The sequence below is a fragment of the Numenius arquata genome, chromosome 2 (genome assembly GCF_964106895.1).
Source record: "Numenius arquata chromosome 2, bNumArq3.hap1.1, whole genome shotgun sequence".
Taxonomy (NCBI): domain Eukaryota; kingdom Metazoa; phylum Chordata; class Aves; order Charadriiformes; family Scolopacidae; genus Numenius; species Numenius arquata.
Window position 1 is genome coordinate 93,425,722 of NC_133577.1, and position 18,244 is coordinate 93,443,965.

At 41.0% G+C, this 18,244-nt stretch overlaps 1 protein-coding gene across 1 annotated transcript in view; it reads right to left on the bottom strand.

Moving 5' to 3' along the window:
- MYRFL (myelin regulatory factor like) overlaps positions 1-18,244 on the bottom strand; it is a 46,751-nt gene that overhangs the window by 24,370 nt on the left and 4,137 nt on the right. Inside the window, exons 2-8 of the mRNA XM_074164201.1 lie at positions 14,795-14,885; positions 9,471-9,538; positions 9,118-9,376; positions 7,563-7,654; positions 5,653-5,800; positions 2,313-2,508; positions 1,165-1,241 (exon numbers count right to left, since the gene is read on the bottom strand). Coding sequence (XP_074020302.1) covers positions 1,165-1,241; positions 2,313-2,508; positions 5,653-5,800; positions 7,563-7,654; positions 9,118-9,376; positions 9,471-9,538; positions 14,795-14,885 — 931 coding nt within the window. The remainder of the gene's footprint in view (positions 1-1,164; positions 1,242-2,312; positions 2,509-5,652; positions 5,801-7,562; positions 7,655-9,117; positions 9,377-9,470; positions 9,539-14,794; positions 14,886-18,244) is intronic.

Below are 18,244 nucleotides of genomic sequence, written 5' to 3' on the forward strand. Positions count from 1 at the left end.
ACAGAGGAACCCCAGTAAAAATGTAGTAACCCTGGTTTATAAAAACACATGAAAAACACAGTGACTATGTCAAGGAGAAAAACAAACAGGATAAAGCACCAGCAGCGGGAAACCGTTCTTATTAATAGGAGTCTTGTGTTTCTTGGTCTGTTTGTGCACAGTCTTGAATGTAATAAAACTGTATGTGTTCCATATGATGGGTATTTGTTGCTTGCCAAAGGTAACATTGCTTATTATTGGATCTGACTTTCCACATTAAAATAAGTACATTTTACTGCTTGTCCATTTTTTCACCTGCACCTAATTTGTATATCTGGGAGTACAAAATATAGACCTATGTCTCGAATACATAGTGGTACTGCTCCTGTAAGTGATAATATGAATAAAGAGTTTGCACGGAGAAAACAACAATCCACTGATCGTGTTCTCATCTGGTATAAATGAAAACTACACCATCATCACCCATGAACCAATTACACCCAGAATTTATTCTTCAGTATGCAAAATGAAGACAAATGCCATGACAGCAGTAATTAAGTGAAAATCGAGCTCTTCTCCCAAGCTCAAAGTTCATTTCTGCAAGTTATATATTGCAGCCTTTATCCCAGCACTGTCCTGTCAAATTTGACTCTGTCTTATCTATTTTGGTTGTAAGGCTTATTTAATTATTTATAGAGAACAGAATAGCTCCAACAGAAGATACTTATGCCAGAAGAACAAACATTGATTCTGCCAGTGAGTTAAGATGCAGAAGAATGGCAGAGGGTTCCAGGAGGAAGCTGCACATATGTTTCTAGCAGAGGCATCCCTCCTTAAAAGCATGGCAAACAGATCTCATGCTCATGTAGAACAAGAACATTACTGACATTTCTTAAGATGGGAAATGCATCTGCCATACAGCTCTAAACACCATACAACAGTGATGCTAACTGAATATAAATATTTTGGGTAGGCATATTCGTAAAGCTGCTGAAAATTCTCCTTAATGAAGGGAGACCACATATATGTTACTACTGTGACTCTATGTGCACACCCGGAATTTAATTTGCATAAAGATCAGAAGACTGGCTCAGAGCTACTATAAGTTTCCATGAAATAACTACTTTACATTTCCGACCAACCAAGTATTGAAATAAAATAGAATCAATTTCTCAAAATTCTTACTTAACAGGATGGAAAGTTTTTTTGCTTCGATCTGACTGAGACTGTTCAATAGCAATTGTTTGATTTGGAGCTTCCACCTATAAAGAAAAAACAATTTTAAAAAATAACAAGAATATTACATTTTCAAACACATAATATTTTCAATAGAAATTAATAGGCAAATTGTGTCTGAAACAGTGAAATCTCTCTCATTTATCATGGAACTGTATAGAAAGTAACATGGGAATTGACTCCTGATCAATTGACACCTAACAATGTTGTGTCAGCTAGTCTGAAGCCCCAAATCATTCTGTGGATGTCATTTCTGAATCTAGTCTGTTATTGGCTCATTCTACCCTCAAAGCATAAATCCAGCTATTTAACAGGAGAACTGAACCTATGCAAGGTAGTTCCATAAGTTATTGTAATGTAAATTTCTGTACCTTTCTGGAATGGTACCAAGCATCACTTTGCTTCAGATGACAGTAATATTCACTAATTTCTTCTGCATTAGAATGCATTAAGCAAAACTGGTAGTAACTGTCTTGTAAAACAGCTACAAGGATTTTTTAAATCACTGAATTTCGGTAGTAAGAAACCTTGTAAAATCTTTCAGAAAGATTAAAAGTTCTTACTAGTGTTTATGCAAGCTTGTGGACCAATATTGGCTGGGAAGAATTTGGTTCTTAAAATGAAAATGGAAAGCTTGGCAAGAAGAAATGGGTAAATTTTGCTGGGTTTCTACATATGAACTATTAGGGGAAAAAACATTTGATTCTTTTTCTTTGCTTTGTGAATTGTTTTTTTTTCAACACATCTTATTGGCCAATGGGTAGACTGGCCACCTACACACCAGATGATGTCCCTGAACTGCCCAGAGAGGGAACAAAATTTCAGCCAAAGAGAGGAAATTCAGTGGCAAGACCACTGACAAACAGACAAACATGATGTCTTTCAGCACATATCAGCACAAGCATCCGCAAAACATCACTGTTTTTTTTGCAAAAGAGTTCCACACAGAAGTCACTAGTAACTTAAGAGTTCTCTTTTGTCAGTTCTTGGTCAAAATTGGCTAAGAAAAGAGTTCACTTCAATTATTTACCTTATTCTGTGGATAATCACATTCTAACTTATTAAAAGTAATAATCACAAAGAGGAGAAATACTTGCCTTTATTCCAAAAGCTTTCAAGTAAAACTTTTCTATTGGTTTCCCCCCCAGCTGAGTTTTGACATATTTTGGATGTCCAGTGATTCCAATATGGACTGTGATTTGGAAATGATTCTTCTTCTGGCACACAAAGGCATCATCTGTTGTTGAAAAATTAAATCCTTTATCTGTGACAATATGATATCCTACAGGCGGTCTACAAAAACAAGAAGAAAGAATAGGAACTTTAAGTACAGGCATATTTGAGTGACATCTTGAGTTCCTATTTTTTATGTGGTCTGAAAATCCATCTGATTTTTACTGACAAAACGGGAGCCAAAACACATCTTCACAATCACCAGTTCTACTAGTATTTTCTTCCTAACCTCTTGAAAGTGTAAAAATTAAAAAGTATATAAAGTGTACTCTAGTTCTAGTCTGACACAGGAAATGTTTGGAAACCAGAGGTGGAGAAGCTAATGTAATCCTTACTTACAAATCTAGCATAAAGGAACTCTGTTCACCTAAAAGTACAACTGAACCTTTTAGTGTATTCAAGCATTCATTACAAGACTGCTATAAACAACAGAGCTGAACAAGTGCTGCAGACAACAACATGCTAATGAGACAGCAAGATTCCCCATTTTGTTCCTGGATTCCCACACCACGTGCTTCTGCAGAAGCTGCTGGGATTCCAATAAGGCTTTAGTCAGGCTAAAAGAAAAGCTATCAATACTGACCCTGTGGCCAGATGACTATAAAACTTTCCTTTATAATGTTGTCCATCCTACCCCAACTAAGGAAACCCTATTCTATTTATTCAAAGAGCTAATTTGTCACTCAAAGGGAAAGAGTATTCCCTCCTTATGATTCACAGCAAACAAGGAAAGGTATCAAAAGATCTCTCTAAAAGAGCCAGTGAACTCACCATCCCAACAATGTTTCCAGTCCTCTGATTTAAGTGATGGATAATTCTGAAATAATAGGACTACAAGGCAAAGTTCTCTTATATGGGCATTGGCTTTTCTTGCTAATGAAAGTTTGATAATGATGATCTCGTCTGATGCTACTAAGAACCTCTCATTAACACAATTACTGAAGAACAGCTTTTCAGAACTCATTCATTCGTTTGCACATTATTAGTTGGAAAAATCAAAATGTACAGACTTTACATGAAATGTACAGTCTTTTTATCTTTTTATAAAGTGTGAACAAAAGGCCCCTTTCAAACAATCACCAATTATCTTGGACAGGGAATAAAGAGAAAACTACTTTATAACTACTTCAAAACTACTAACTCTTATGTTAATTCAAATTTAAAATTGTAGGTCTACGATCTCCTCAAACCATCATTATTAAAGAAGCAAAACTTCTTCAGCTTCTTCCTACACTGGTAATTCTTTTTATTTATGTAGGAAATTTGTGTATTTCAGAGTATGGAAAGGAGTCTTTTTTCAGGTTTAGGTGTGAAGCAAGCTCATTCTTAAAGCAATTTCAGAGTATTTACTTACACAGAGGCAAGCAAATTGAGAAGCAAAAACACAATTTCCATTTCTCCAAGTTGAATTGTTTGGAACAATGACTCCCAAAAAGGAATTTCGTGCTTACCATTTTCTGAGTATGCCATTTACAGTAACCAAGAGCAAATACGTATTTTGATCTGATTGCACAAAGAATGGTCAGACTTACCAAGCAGTACAGTAAAACTTGAAAGAACTTTTAGGGAGCAAGGGATATACCTGTCACACAAGTATCTCTACTAGAAATACACTTTGAGTTCTTCTTTCTATTCAGAATTTGAGTCCTCACACAACACCTTTGGCAAAGAGTCCCACCGATCACAATAGTAATGGGGCAAGGGGCTAAGAAAGTGCCAAGCAGACACAATGCAAGCCTTAATTAATGGCAGAGTAACCTTTTCTAATGAATCTACCTCAGCTAACAGCATTTTGTTGTGAAAGTGAAATAATCAAAAGGTTAAAATACTGGGTGAATAAAATGTAACCTGAGAAATTTTAATGTGGGCATAGCAATTTTGAAGGACAGGACCAATCACTGAACACTGAGCAGTGAGCACATGACTCTCTTCAGGCTAATAGAATAAGCGATCACTACTCAGAAAATCCATCCGCTGTGCCATAACTACAGTGTATCTTGAAACAAAAACACTGTAACTGACCTCACTCAAAAGTAACACTGACTTCCTCTGCAAATAATATCTCAATCCCCTTCCACAGTAATGGCAACGGTACACATATATGGATGCTCTAATGCTCAGCATTGCATTGTCTTTGTTGACACAAGCCACCAAGAAATGTGAATTTGGAACTTCATTTTTAAGTGTATGGGAATAAACAATTGGGTAGTGGCAGCAGAGCAATCTCCCACCATCAGGTCACAGCTCTCATGTAGTCATTGACTGAAAGCGCAACAGGAGTTGGAAGCCACTTCCATCTGGAGTGACAATTCACATGACAAACACAGCTTGGAGGTTTCTTGGCCCAACCAGTTCCCAAGGAGTGAAAAGCTGTGGACACCAAGCCGTCTGCTCTGCTGTCATGTCCGTACCATAGGAGAAGGGTTGTGTGGGACACAGTAAGATGTGTATTGCCCCTATCAGGCTGTGCACAAACAAGGAACGTCCGTGTCCAGCAAGAACACTGATAAACTCCAAACTCCCATGAGTGCTTTTAGCAGGTTGGGCTAGATTTACTATGTTACTTAAGTCCTGTGGAGACAGTTAGAAATTGTTTGCAGCAATCCTGGGGAATAAAACAGACACTGTAAAAGGGCTTTTGTTAAAAGGGATCATTAACTAAATAGTAGAATGGAGAAAACCAGGGGTGTAAAGTGAACTTGGAATGACCTTTGCCAGATCATGTGGAAAAAAAATTATTTACAGTTCTGTTTATACAGGAAAACGCTACATCTTTGACTAAACAGTTGCACATCATATATATGTATCTATAGTTATTAACTTAGGTTATATGAGCCCAGAAGTAATACAGGTATCTTCTATTTCCATTTGTTTTCAATATTTTAGGCCATTAGATGGAAAGGTGCCATATACTCAGTAATTACTTGTCCCAATGTGCTTGACAAAGGAAACAAAAATTAACAGATATTTTAAGTTAAACACATTTTTCTTTTGCCCCTAAATCCCTAAAAAGAAAACAGAAAACCTGGCATGAATTTCAAACACTTTTCAAGTTCTACGTATCTGATACATCTGCAGATTCATATTCTATCATGCCTGTTATACTTCCTTCTCCAGTCTTATTTTTAGTAAGAACAAGGGATACCAAATATATAATTTATTCCTACAACACTACAATACCAGGAAAAAAAAAAAAAAGCTTACAGTTTTTCATAATTAGAGTTAAATAAGCTGTTCCACTGAGAAGTTTGATACGGTTGCCACGTTAGAGCTTGACAGCATTTTTCCAAAGCTGCATTCTGTCCATCACTGTCATATTCGTGCATTTCAGCTGCATAGTCCTTAACAGTTGCTGTAGAGAGATAGTGACAATTCACTTATTACTTTTTTGACTAGCCAAAAATCCTGCATAAACATTTTTATAAATATATGTACATATATATACATACATATAAAGCACAAATATATTGTATATATACTTAAATTTGATTGTTCTTTGCAGTTATTCCAAAAGATTGTGTTATATTTCCTTGCCCTAGAAAATAAATTTTTCAGCTTTCCTGATTTGCAAAATGTTATAAAAGTAGCACTTCCTATTTTTATTCTCTCCAAAAGGACGGATAGTTTCCTTTGGGGAAAGGAGAGGGGAGGGAAAGCTATGCATTTTACTGTAAATCTGCAACACTGCAAGAAACAATTAAGTAAAATAATTACAGATGTTTCCCATTCTTTCTACTACAGGTTTAAATTGAATATACTCCAACTTGCTGCGACAGGTACTTTATTCCAGAGAAGGAGGCACAGTTTTCCCATAGCAAGCACATTCATCACTTCAGCTGGTTGACTGGTTAATGCTTTCTGAGATATTATACATTTTATGAAAACAGCAGAAAACGTGGTAAGAGACACAGATAAATGGAGTACAGTAATGTCAGGAGAAAATATGTCACTGAGCACATAAGCTAAGATCCATCCATGGCCAGAGACAGCACAGGAAGACAAAGCCTACAGAATCACGTCAGGCCCAAGCTTCATTCACAATTCCTCACTTCTTGACATACAGCAGAGTGAAAATATAAGAAAAACCCCACAGTAAACATATCCATACCCCATTTCTAAATGATCACCATGCCATTTTAACCAATGACTGTGTTCTTTTTCCAATAGCATGTGTGTCGGTGCTATTTTATTAACAGTGACTCCCAAGGAAACCATATTTCAAAGCTTTACATATTAAAAACAGCAATAGCAATTTTAGATACAGAAATGTCTGCTCATCCTCTCTTTCCAGCAGTGGCAGACTTAGAGGACTAGTCACAATCAAGAAATATTGATCAAATAAATAAAATACCAAAGGAAAAGTAACCTACTAAATCCAGTTGCTATTCATTAAGTGCTCTAAAAGATTGATTTAATGATGAAAAATAACTTACTCTGAAAAAATAACATGCACCTCTCAGATTTTCCACTAACAGACAAGGGTGAAATTCCTCAGATAAACTGTTCATTATAATCTGTTCATTCACAGAGAGCCTCACACTTCATAGAAGCTGATCCATTTCTGTACATGCCTGATAAGCTTTTTGGTATCAATTGGTATAAGCGTAGGATTTTTACCTGGATCAAACCAAATTAATTTGGGGAAGGGGTGGGGAAGAACACACAGCTTTTACCAACCTTGCGCACGGATACACTTTGTAGAAAATATATGGATTTGAGATGATAATGGGAAACTGCAGTCTGTTTGCTCATCCACCACATTAGTTCCCTGTTAAGCTGACCCAAGATGGTTTCTTTGCCCAGCCAGTTTAGCGCCAAGCAAAGCTAGCAGAGTATGGTATCACCTTTGTACTACAGGCTCACGTGTAGAGAAGGGCAGAATGTTTTGTCCAGAGAGTCCTCAGGAAACACAAACCTCTAACGCTTCTTATCTCTTCACCAAATATAAATAGGTTCCGGTTTTCAAAAACACTGAAAAGTTAAATTCCTCCAAACCTGGTAGTGAAGTACAGACTGTTAATACCACTACCCTTTCAGAGCCAGCAGTAGCTGTGCTCTTAAAATATTTGTCTATGGCATGAAACATTAAATTTCATTTTCACACAGTTGCTTACCTTGTCTGGAGTCCTGAGACCGGACTGGAGAATCAGTGGCATCCCCCAGTAATTGTGAGAGCTTCCTTTTTTTTCCTGACACTGCAGAAACACTTTTTTAAAAACACACATTGCATTACTCATTTATAAGTTTAAATACAGGTATTACAGAAGCATAATAAGAGAACCCAGGTATCTCATTCTAACTGTATTGTCATCCAAATTCTGACTTGCTGGGAGAGGAGACTGTTGTTGGGTTTTTAAAACTGAATTATGCAATTTTTCCTTGCAAAACATAAATCAGTTTATTTTTTTATTTCATATGAATAGAGAAGTTGATCTCTTTTTAAAAATTTACACGGTGCATAAGCAGCAGGGTTTTACTGTTTCCTGACATTTGCATGAAAATCGCAGCTTTATCTTGAATAATTGCACTGCACCGAGTGTGAGCTCATTTTCTTTCTTATACAGGAAACACCAGTAGCAGTTAAACTAATGGACTAAGATATTTCAAGGGGCAACTGCTGGGTAACAGTTTTCCCCTTTCTCAGGAAGTGAGATTTCAAAAAATGCTCCTTTGTGCAAAGGGAAAAAACCTTGTTCCAGAGTTCTGATATTACAAAATGTACACTGGAATATCCTGACAGATGGTCTCTCCTTCTGGATGGCGGAAAAACCAAGCCAAACTCCAGGTCTCAGTCAGGCCCAGCAGGTACTCAAACTAAGGCTTCTCCACAAGTAGAAGAAAAGCCTGCCCACCACATTAATTGTTATTCTTTTTCTAGGTTTGTTCCAAAATTCCACATTTGGTAAAGAAGGGTTTTGTATCTTAAGTTCCAATAACCAAAGTGTTCATTCAAAAAATATGATTTTTACTAACTGGCACCTTCTACTGGAAAAACAAACAAAGGACACAAATAGCTCCACTGAGAAACCCAGGCCCAGCTTCCTTCCCCCCATCACATCTAACACCTAATTGAGCTATGTACAGGAGATGGAGCATCTGCAAGCTCAGGACTAAGGCTGATGAACTCACATTTCTCTCCGTGTAACCAGGGAGGTACCCCTCTGGCATGCATCACTCAGTTCATTCTTACCAGGTATCACGGTTGGATGCTTGCACTAGCCAGTGTATTTTAAATAATTAAGCATCCACAGCATGCTGGTGGGTGAATATGGCAGATGGTATATGAATACCATTTCACTTGCTTACATAGATAACTTTTTTTTTTCCTCTCATGCCACTTGTCAGAACACTTACAAGGTCCTTATGAACAAACCCCTACAAAAGGTATTGCAAAACACCTGAATATTTTTATAATCCAGTTATGAAGCACCTGTTGGTCCCTCCTTAGCCTTGTGACATTTTTAAAGGCTTCCTACTTCCAATCTGAACTTCAATCAAGATGTTTAAAGAAACCTCAACCACAAGTGTCTCAAAAATGTCTAAACACTGCCATCCTGTGGAACACCCTACACCCATGAGGATTTTACACCAGTCTTAAATGACATCTTCTATCAGCTCTACCTTTTTTTTTATCTGTCTCATACTTTGCATAAAAGCTTTATCATTTACCCAGAAATCTGAGATGCATTTGGCTGAAAGTATGAATAATTAAAACCCAAGCAGCTGGAGGATGTAGAATGGTTCCAAGGAGTTGTGGCATTTTCTGTCTTCTGACAGCTGCCTTGGGGGATGCTGCAGGTATGCCCACCAACACTGGAGTCAGAGTTAGTCTCCATGAACCTGCAGGGAAGCTTGCTGGGTGCCACAGCAGATGGGCATGGGAGTGGAGGCTGCAGCCCACCGGGCCATGTAGTGTCACACCATGTGGCTGCAAGAAGTAAACAGACAAGAAAGTAAGGGAAAGGAAGAGGAGCTAGAGACCTTCCTACAAGCTTGGGAGAGGCAGGATTCATGTGACCTACTCTGGAGCTGTGGTGGGGAACACCGTTCCGATCCAGAGTCTGGTGGGGAGTCTGGCAGCTGGCTTTGCCTAGGGATGAAAAAGAGAGATTTTAATTTGTACTGGGAGGAGACATGGAGGACGACCACAAGGCAATGCTGAAAGCAGCTGGAGAGGGACCACCAGGCTACTGACAAGGGTCTTCAGGAAGCATTGCTCACCGTGGTTGCTGCCCCTTCTCACAGAAGCAATGTCACTTCCACTTCATCAGACCATCTCCTATGACCCTCCATCTCTCCCACGACCATCCACCTCTCCCACACACAGAACGGCCCCATTCCTACTGGCTCTTGCCCATGTCCCCCTCCATGACTTAAATCCTCCTTCCTTCCCATGAGCCGTTCTTCAGTTGCCTCCAGGAGCTCATGAGGTCTTTAAAACCATTCTCTCTAGACTGCAGGTTAAAGATCCGTAGCATCCTCATCCACTGGCCAATTTTTTAAGACGTTAGTTTGGCCAAAGCACTCTTGGTCCCTACCAGACGCTAGCACGTCCCGTTTTAGCACCTTGCTCGCCACGAAGGGCAGCCCAGGTGTGGAGGGGAGCTGGGGCTGCTGCACAGAGGGGAAGCCCATCTGCCCAGTTTGAAACAAAGAGCTCTTACAAGCTGACCAGAAAGACCCAGAAGTTTAATGTGGAGTTTCCACGGGTGACGAGCTCTCTTCCCTCTATTTGGTCCCACACAATCTTCTGGTTCTGTTGGGAACAACATTCTGGGGGACCGACCATTAGTGTCTTCTATGCCTAAATCACAGAAGAACTGAAAATAAAGAGTACCAACAGGTCCATCCCAACAGCGTCTTCAAAGAAAAGCTTCAAAAACAAGCCAAAAAAAACCCCCAAACCCTAATTCCTCACAGAAGACAAGCCATTCAGTCATGCTTTAATCCAAACACCATTGCTGATCTATTATTTATAGCACCTATCACAGGGAAGGGGGAATCTCGACGCACCGTTTAAACCTGAACAAAGAATAACTCCTCGGGGCCGGCGAGGGAGGGTCTCGGCAGCGGCGGCCGCAGGCTGCGCTGCAGGGCGGCCGCCATCAGCCACCCCTCAACCGCCACCAGCCACCCCCGGCCGCCATCACCCGCTCGCGGCCCTCCCTCGACCGCCACAGCCCTACCAGCCAATCAGCGTCGGCCGCGGCGGCGCGGGCGGAGCGGCGGCTGCGGCGCTGAGGCGGCCGTGGGAGGGCGGTGCGGGACGCCGGAGAGGGGACACCCCGAAGGGGCTGCGGGCCGGGAGCGACCCACGCCGGAGCCGAGGGAAACGAGTAAGGAGCGGGAAGGAGAAGCCGTTACGCAGCGCACCGGCGGCAAGGGGAGGGACCGGGTGCGTGTGTGAGGAGCGGCGGCGACAAAGGGAAGCGGGAAGGAGGTAGAAGCGCTCGGTTTAAATTGAGCCTCGAAAAGGCGGGGGGGGGGGAAGATGTTTCCCTCAGTGTTTAATTGTTTATATTCTCTTTTTCTTGATACACAGAAATCTCTCGATTTCTGAGCCAGCGATCAAAAGTTTGCGTTAATCGGTAAAAAATTAAAGTAAAAATTTCTCGAGCCTAGGCTCTTGCCCACGACAAAGGGTGCTCACGAAGGCCACATCCACACAGCTTGTGCCACCTGCCACGAAAACGCCTGCAGAGTAACGCTGCAGCTTGCCAAACTCGGGCAGGGCTGGGCTGCTTTTCTCTGCTGCGCAGACCTACATAAGCAAGAGGCTCATCACCCAGGTCACATCCTGGGACTTGGAAAGCAGGGCCACCTCCACAGCAGCCATCAGCACTGCACGGGAGGAGCACTCTTATCACCCTGGTGAGGCAAGGTCCCTGCATGGCACAGCACCTTCAAACCCCCGGTGGGAGCATTACAGGGAGCAGGTGGAGAGGCATGGGGTGGGAAGGCAGTTAGGCTCTGACATTCATTATAAGAGCCAGGGACTGGAGGCGGGACAGAGGAATCCTGGCTGGGAACTGAGAAATTCCAGGTGATCCACAGCCACCTCTTTGCCAAACCCCATAACCAAGCAGGAAAGATTTATGTTTTAACACCTTGAAGAGGTCACCATGGAAAGCCAAACAACTTAAGTGTGCTCTGTGATTCACTGCGTTTTGTTACTGAAACAGGTAAATCTCTGAAAACACAAGCTCTCATGATTCCTCTCTAAAGACCTTGAGGCACGCTGCTCCATACAAGAACATGCAGCCTGTATTTCACTGTGCAGCTTTCTCCTGATTTTCAGGCACGAAGTGGGAATTTCCTTGTGGGCAACTGACACTACGAGCTTTGCTCTCAGCTTGTCTCCAACAGCTCAGCCCATTCACATGCCTAAGGTTTGAAAGAAGATTCTTGATAATTTACTCTTTGGTACCTATACCTGGTTATATTGTATTATGTCTTCCTGTGATGCTCTGTTTTACTTTTACACTTACAGTGTTTCTCCTATCAGACAGTCTGTAAAGGATTACTCTCTTAAGGCGAGTTCCCACACTATTTCGCAAAACCACTTCATTCCTTCCACGTTGAAGATAGGAGTATCCTAAGTCAAGAGCAGACCGCTACATGCTTCTGTCTCCAGCCAGCTGAGGGCACAGATCCATCACATCTCCTATTTTATTTCAAGTTTTTCAGTCAATGATGGTGCTTTCAAAGCAGCTTAAGTGAGAGAAAATCCTATACCATCTTGCTGCCATTTAAAGAAACTATAGAGGGTTCCTCTATTACATTAGGAATAGATGGAGGTTCAAGAAACAGACTCAACTCTTTCATGTATTCCTGAAATTGCAGGCTCAAATACTGCTCTGAAGCACTACCTGAAAGACAAGTGCTTAAGATGCATGTTAGGCTAAAAAATGCTAGAGCAGAGGAAGAATGAGATATTTAGTGAGGCACACCTCCTTTACTAAGGCCCAGTGTTCTAGCAGAAGTTGAATAAAATAAAATTGCTTAAAGGGACACCCTCCTATTCAGAAGACACGTGTTCCCACATACACAGCAAATATTTTCAAGCATCAATCGAAAATTTCCATCACCTGATTTTCATTCTACTGTTTCTACTTCAGGTTTTGTATTTCTGAGTTTGGATGGCATGAGAGAGAACAGTTTCATTTTTGGTCACAGACTATTACTTTTGACATGTTCTTGTGTATTTCATAGTGGTATTGCTGCTGGTTTCTAACATGCCACATCTGCAACCCTGCATTTTGGGTTAGCTTCAACTACATAATTACTCTTTAAACATTCTACATTAGAATAATATTTAATTTCCTTCAAAACAAGTCTTCTGATGCTTTAAAATACCACATCTACTACTCTAAATATGGTTTTCAACTTTGAATAGAGAGTTAGTAAACATTTGAATATTTTTTTTTTCTGTGGGATACTTGATCCATAGCTACTGAATGCCAAATGTGCTTTGTAAAATTTCAAAAGATAAAAGATAAATTTCAAAATCCATAAAAGTCTAAAACTTCCCTTCTATACATTTGGTTTGTGTTCCTAGTTTCAAACGCTGCCTTGGGTAACCGATTTCTGCTTTAAGTTAGACTCTTTCAATAAGATACAGAGGCAGGCATTTTCTAGAAGAAAGAAACTATTCATAAAGTACAGAGGTAGTAGGGATAGTTCTGCAAGTTAGAACTTTACTGAAACTGATATTATGCTTTTTGAGGAAAAAATATTCTGTAGTTTAAATGATTCTATATTACAGACAGTATATCAATTAAATGCCTACTTAGGAAGGACATGGCAAGGGTTGCTCTCCTTTCACTGCTCAAGAGTAAGCTATTACTGTAGGAAAAGATGAGGAGATCACATGGTGCTTCACATGTGGTGTAAGAGGAGAATAAATGTAACACCAACGGCCTGTCTGATGCAAGACGATCTTTAATGGACACCTCCAGATGCACCCAAGACATTGGTGGCAACAGCACCCTTTTCGTTGCAGTCCGCATTCAGTACTGCATGTGCCGTTATGTTGATCTGCATTTTATATATATATATATATATATGGAGGCTTTTAATATTTTTCTCCTTTGACATGTTTTGGCAAGTTCCTTTATGATATTCTATTCTGTTTATGAACAAATAGTCTGCAATATAGACAAATACTTCATAATTTTAGTTTTAGAGATCTAATGATTCAGTAAACGTTCTTCTTAATCCCATAATTAATGAAGTATTACTGTAATATCGGTGTAAAATCCTTGTTGAGCCTCCAGCATTCTTTCTTGACATGTGAATGCTTGGTAGCACTATAACTAGAATATCTCACACACCTAAGCTACTTAATAGCATATCTATCCACATTTATATTTCTGGTATGTTTTTTATATAAAAGCAGAAAAATAACATTTTAATGTTGTCATACACGAGTTCAATAATCTGTTGAACCTGCAACATGTTTAGTCACTCTAAAAATAAAGGTTATGTATACTTATATACAACCACCTCTTCATTCTTCTTTACTGTTATAGCATGGGCAGAGAGAGAATCAATTCATTATTCATGTTTTAGAGCGGGTAGAAACCTATTTAGACCACTCTAAGTAAATAAGTTCAAACCGGGACAATATGCGTGCTGCGGAGTGTGTCCAGAATCAAAAATCGCACTTTATTTTTAAAACATTCCCTCTTCCTCTGCTTCTTGGCAAGTCCTAGTGTCAGCCCATTAATAATATTTTGCATTGAACAACAGTCACCTGACAGTTGCATAAATGAAAGATTTGGGACTTGAAGTCTTTGATAGATCTATGCTGTGTAACTTTCCACCCCTGACCATGACCCTTTGCATTATGTATCCTTTGTATAGGATATGTAGTTAGTCTCAGAAGAGGTTAATGGACAGTTTCTCTCAGGATGAAGCATTAGGATGAAAACAGTAGCCCTGCTTCCCTCAAACTGGGAGGTTTACATTAGTCTCTCAATTTATTATACATTAGTCTCACTTATATCACTTATTCTGCACACTAAACTTGCACTTACAGGAATGTTAGAATAACAGCTTTGCATGTAATGCCACAATTAGTGTAACAGCTGTGAATTATCCCAGGCTTCATTATCATTCATTCTGTTGAAAAACAAGATGATCGTATTTCCATTACTGTCTGTAATTCATTTTTCCAAGTCTTCTTATACAGCTTCAAGTAAGTAACAACATGGAGAGCACCACAGTTCTCCTGAGACTCAGATTTCAGGTCTGACTCCTATGTTTGGGTTTTATCATGGCACTAATGAAAAGAATTTAAGAGGTGTTGCTAAGGAGAGGAGGTACATGTTGCTGTAATACTTACAAAGTTCCAAACTCTACATCACTACTGATGAATTCTTCCAGCATACTTGTATCCACCATGGGATTCTCCAAGGCTCCATGGACATCTTGCCCTAAAATTAAAAATGTTAAAAAAGGCAGAATTTACGAGAGTGTAATTTGGAGGGAATCATCAGTACTTCAGATGAAGTAACACTGCCCACTCTCCTGTGCAAAGGAAAACCAAATCCTTCCTGTCTCATGTGTAACAGGTTTAGTCAGTCTGGGAGAAAGGATGACAGGAAATGCAGAGTAAGAGGGGATGTGCAAGGGAAGATGAAGATGACACAGCAGCACCAGTGTCCTGGTTTGACCACGACAACCAGGCAAACCCCAGTTCACACGTGGCATTAAGGCTTTACTGAATTGCCACTGCAAAGGGATGAAGGGCCCCAGTCTGCAACTGGAAATGGGGTTTGGAGATAATGTCACACTCTTGTACATTGGAATCAAAACAGGTGATTGGGTCAAAGCTCAGACATTACCACACACAGATCCACTCTCTGCTTGAGCACTGCAAGGGAGTTTCTGAAACACGCAGTTTAAAAATCCACCATCCTGAGCTTAAATAAAGCTTTAGAAATGTTTGTTGGCTTCCTTTTATTCTCTCCAAAAAAAAACCCCAGCCCACTAACGTGTTAAATGTATCAATGAATAGAAAGGTTCGGTACTTTGTCCTTTGTTGCTTGGTAACTGAAGGCTATAAACAGATTTTATGATTATAAGGTCTCTGGAATTCATGACAACTTTTGTAGAAAGTCAGCCGGAACTCTCAAAAAAAAAAAAAAAAAACCACCAACCAAACAACCAAAACACAGAGAAGTGCTTTGTAGGCTCCCCACCTCTCCAGCAAGCCTTCCATAAACACAGGTGTGGCCAGGCAGAAAGCAAACAAGATAAGGGGACATTGAAGTGACGGCTCTCTCCAGTGCGTGGCTGTGTCCCACTGCTGCACCAGATAAAGCAGACTGGCCTACAGACCCGGAGCTGCCTGGCTCAGCCCCCAGCACCACCAACACCAACTTCTTCCCCTTGGAGTGGGAGGACGCAAAAAGTTAATCACTGTCACTGAGCACAGGAGCAGTAATTGCCAGTGCTGCTTTTACTGTCTTCTCACAGGACCAGCGTCAGACGTGTGCGTGGTAAGAAGCCATATACCATAAAATTTCTTCTGTTCTTTTCCAGATGTCTCCATCTGCCATGGTTCCTTCTTGACCCAGTGTTTAGACATTACTTAACTGCAAGCAGCATCTAAAAAAAAAATCCACTTCCACCACCTTGTACAGGAGTTCCCACATGCATCTGTCTTAATACATAAATTCACATTGCTAATAAACATCTGCATTGCTTTGTGATCACAGATTAATCTAGGCATCGTTTGCTTATTGCTGCTGCAGCCTTAATTTTGGCTGCCTTTCACTGTGAGATAGCAACTTGCAGGCACGCTTCTTGCATCCCTGGATCCCCGCACCCCAATATATTGGCGCTGTAGACAAACCTGTCCTCCGCACATCAGAGGAGGACAGATTCAGTCAGTGCAGAATACTTACTTGCCTCAGCAAAATTGTAACATGGAGAAGCTTGGGGCAGCAGCAAAGCACTTTGCCAAACCAGCCTGAGAGTACCAAAGAGCCTGGCTTTCCTTAACAGCCTTCCTCAGCCTCACTGGATTCTCATCTTTTTGTTCTTCATGTCTGAATTTGGGATATCCCCCCATGAATCCCAAACACTTCTCCTTTTGCTAATGTAGTCCACAGGAAAATGATTCAATCACCTCTTCCTTTTACCCATCTGCTCCTCCTGTTCAAATTGCCTGGCCCTCACGCAGAATTATATAATGTTGTTATTCACATGAGCCTAGAGGTCAGATAGTATTTTTCCTGTACCACGAAACCAAGAATTCCTTCTTTTGACCAAGGCCAGAGACAAGCTCTCTCGGACAGCTTTGAATCAAACAAGGACAGGGCCTTTAACATGGGTGTCCCGCAGTCCAGAGATCAGCTCTGTTGCTAAGTGATAACAACAGCAATATGCATCATCCCCTGATAATCTCTCCGCTTTGTATAAACAGTTAAATGGGGAAGAGAAGAAGAGGGGGATAAATAATCCTGTGCTGAGAGCGGAAGGAAGCACATCCAGGAAGAAGATCAGCCACCACTAATGAAACCTTCTCAGTACAGGTACACAGAGGGGCCAGTACATCTAGATGCCCTGTAGAGCTTAACTCCAGTAACTTTCTGTCTTCCTTTCTGAATGTACTTCCCTAGTCTGTGACATCACGTGCTTGTATTGGCACCTGTTTCAGCAGAGGAGGAGCTGTTGTATCATATGCAAATTCATTTAAAATAGCGGTCTCCATTTCGCAGGCACTTGATCACAGTAAGTACTTAATAGATATGGGCTTTGGGATGATAAAGTACACTGATAATTGATTAGGAGTTTGCTTACAGTTCTTGTTGCTCCCTGATAGTATGCAAACCAGTCACAGAATCACAGAATTATATGGGGTTGGAAGGGACCTCTGGAGGTCATCTAGTCCAACCCTAGACCCAACCCAAGCAGGTCCACCTAAAGCAGGCTGCACAGGAACGTATCCAGACAGGTTTTGAATGTCTCCAGAGACAGAGACTCCACCACCTCTCTGGGCAGCCTGTTCCAGTGCTCTGCTACCCTCAAAGTAAAGAAGTTCCTCCTCATGTTTAGATGGAACTTCTTATGCTCAAGTTTGTGCCCAATCCAACCCAACCCAACTAAACCAAATCAGTCACTGCCCTGGACATTAGGTAGCTGCAACAGCAGAGAACTGTGTGTTCTCTGTGGTGGGAGACAAGCTCTGCTGAGAGGCCTCTGGGAACACAGAGCCTCCTGTGCAGAACAATGTGCCTGGCAAAGAGCTGCCAGGGGATGTGTGGAGTCAGCAGCCTTTATCAGCTTGTGCTCAGGGATCTCTGCTCCTAGTCCACACTCCACACTGCAATGTGCCCAGACATCTCCAGGAAGAGTCTGTGCTAGGTGACACATTTGACTTGAGTGTCACTGCGCAGAGAATTGCCAGCTACCCAAGAAACTGATAAAAGATGAAAGGTCAAGACAGTGACCAGGGTTTCATACACAGAGAGTGCAGTCATAAGCAGCATATGACTGTATTTTTCCCATTTCTCCATAAGCTTGATACTCTGTTGCTCTCTCCTTCCATCTGAAGTCTAAAACCTGTCAGTTCTACCACCAGCTTCTGCTCCCTCTGTCCCTTCTCTCCTAGCCTGCCTCTATTCCTGACCCCAGGTCCCCAAGGAGTAGTCTGAGCTCCAGCCTCCTAATCTGAGAGTTGCTTGCATCGTATCTCTCTTCAGCAGACATCCCCTACTTTCCTCCAGTCTAGATTCTGTAGTCACCTGGCTCCTGAGCTTCACTTTAGACTTCTGTAGCCAATAGT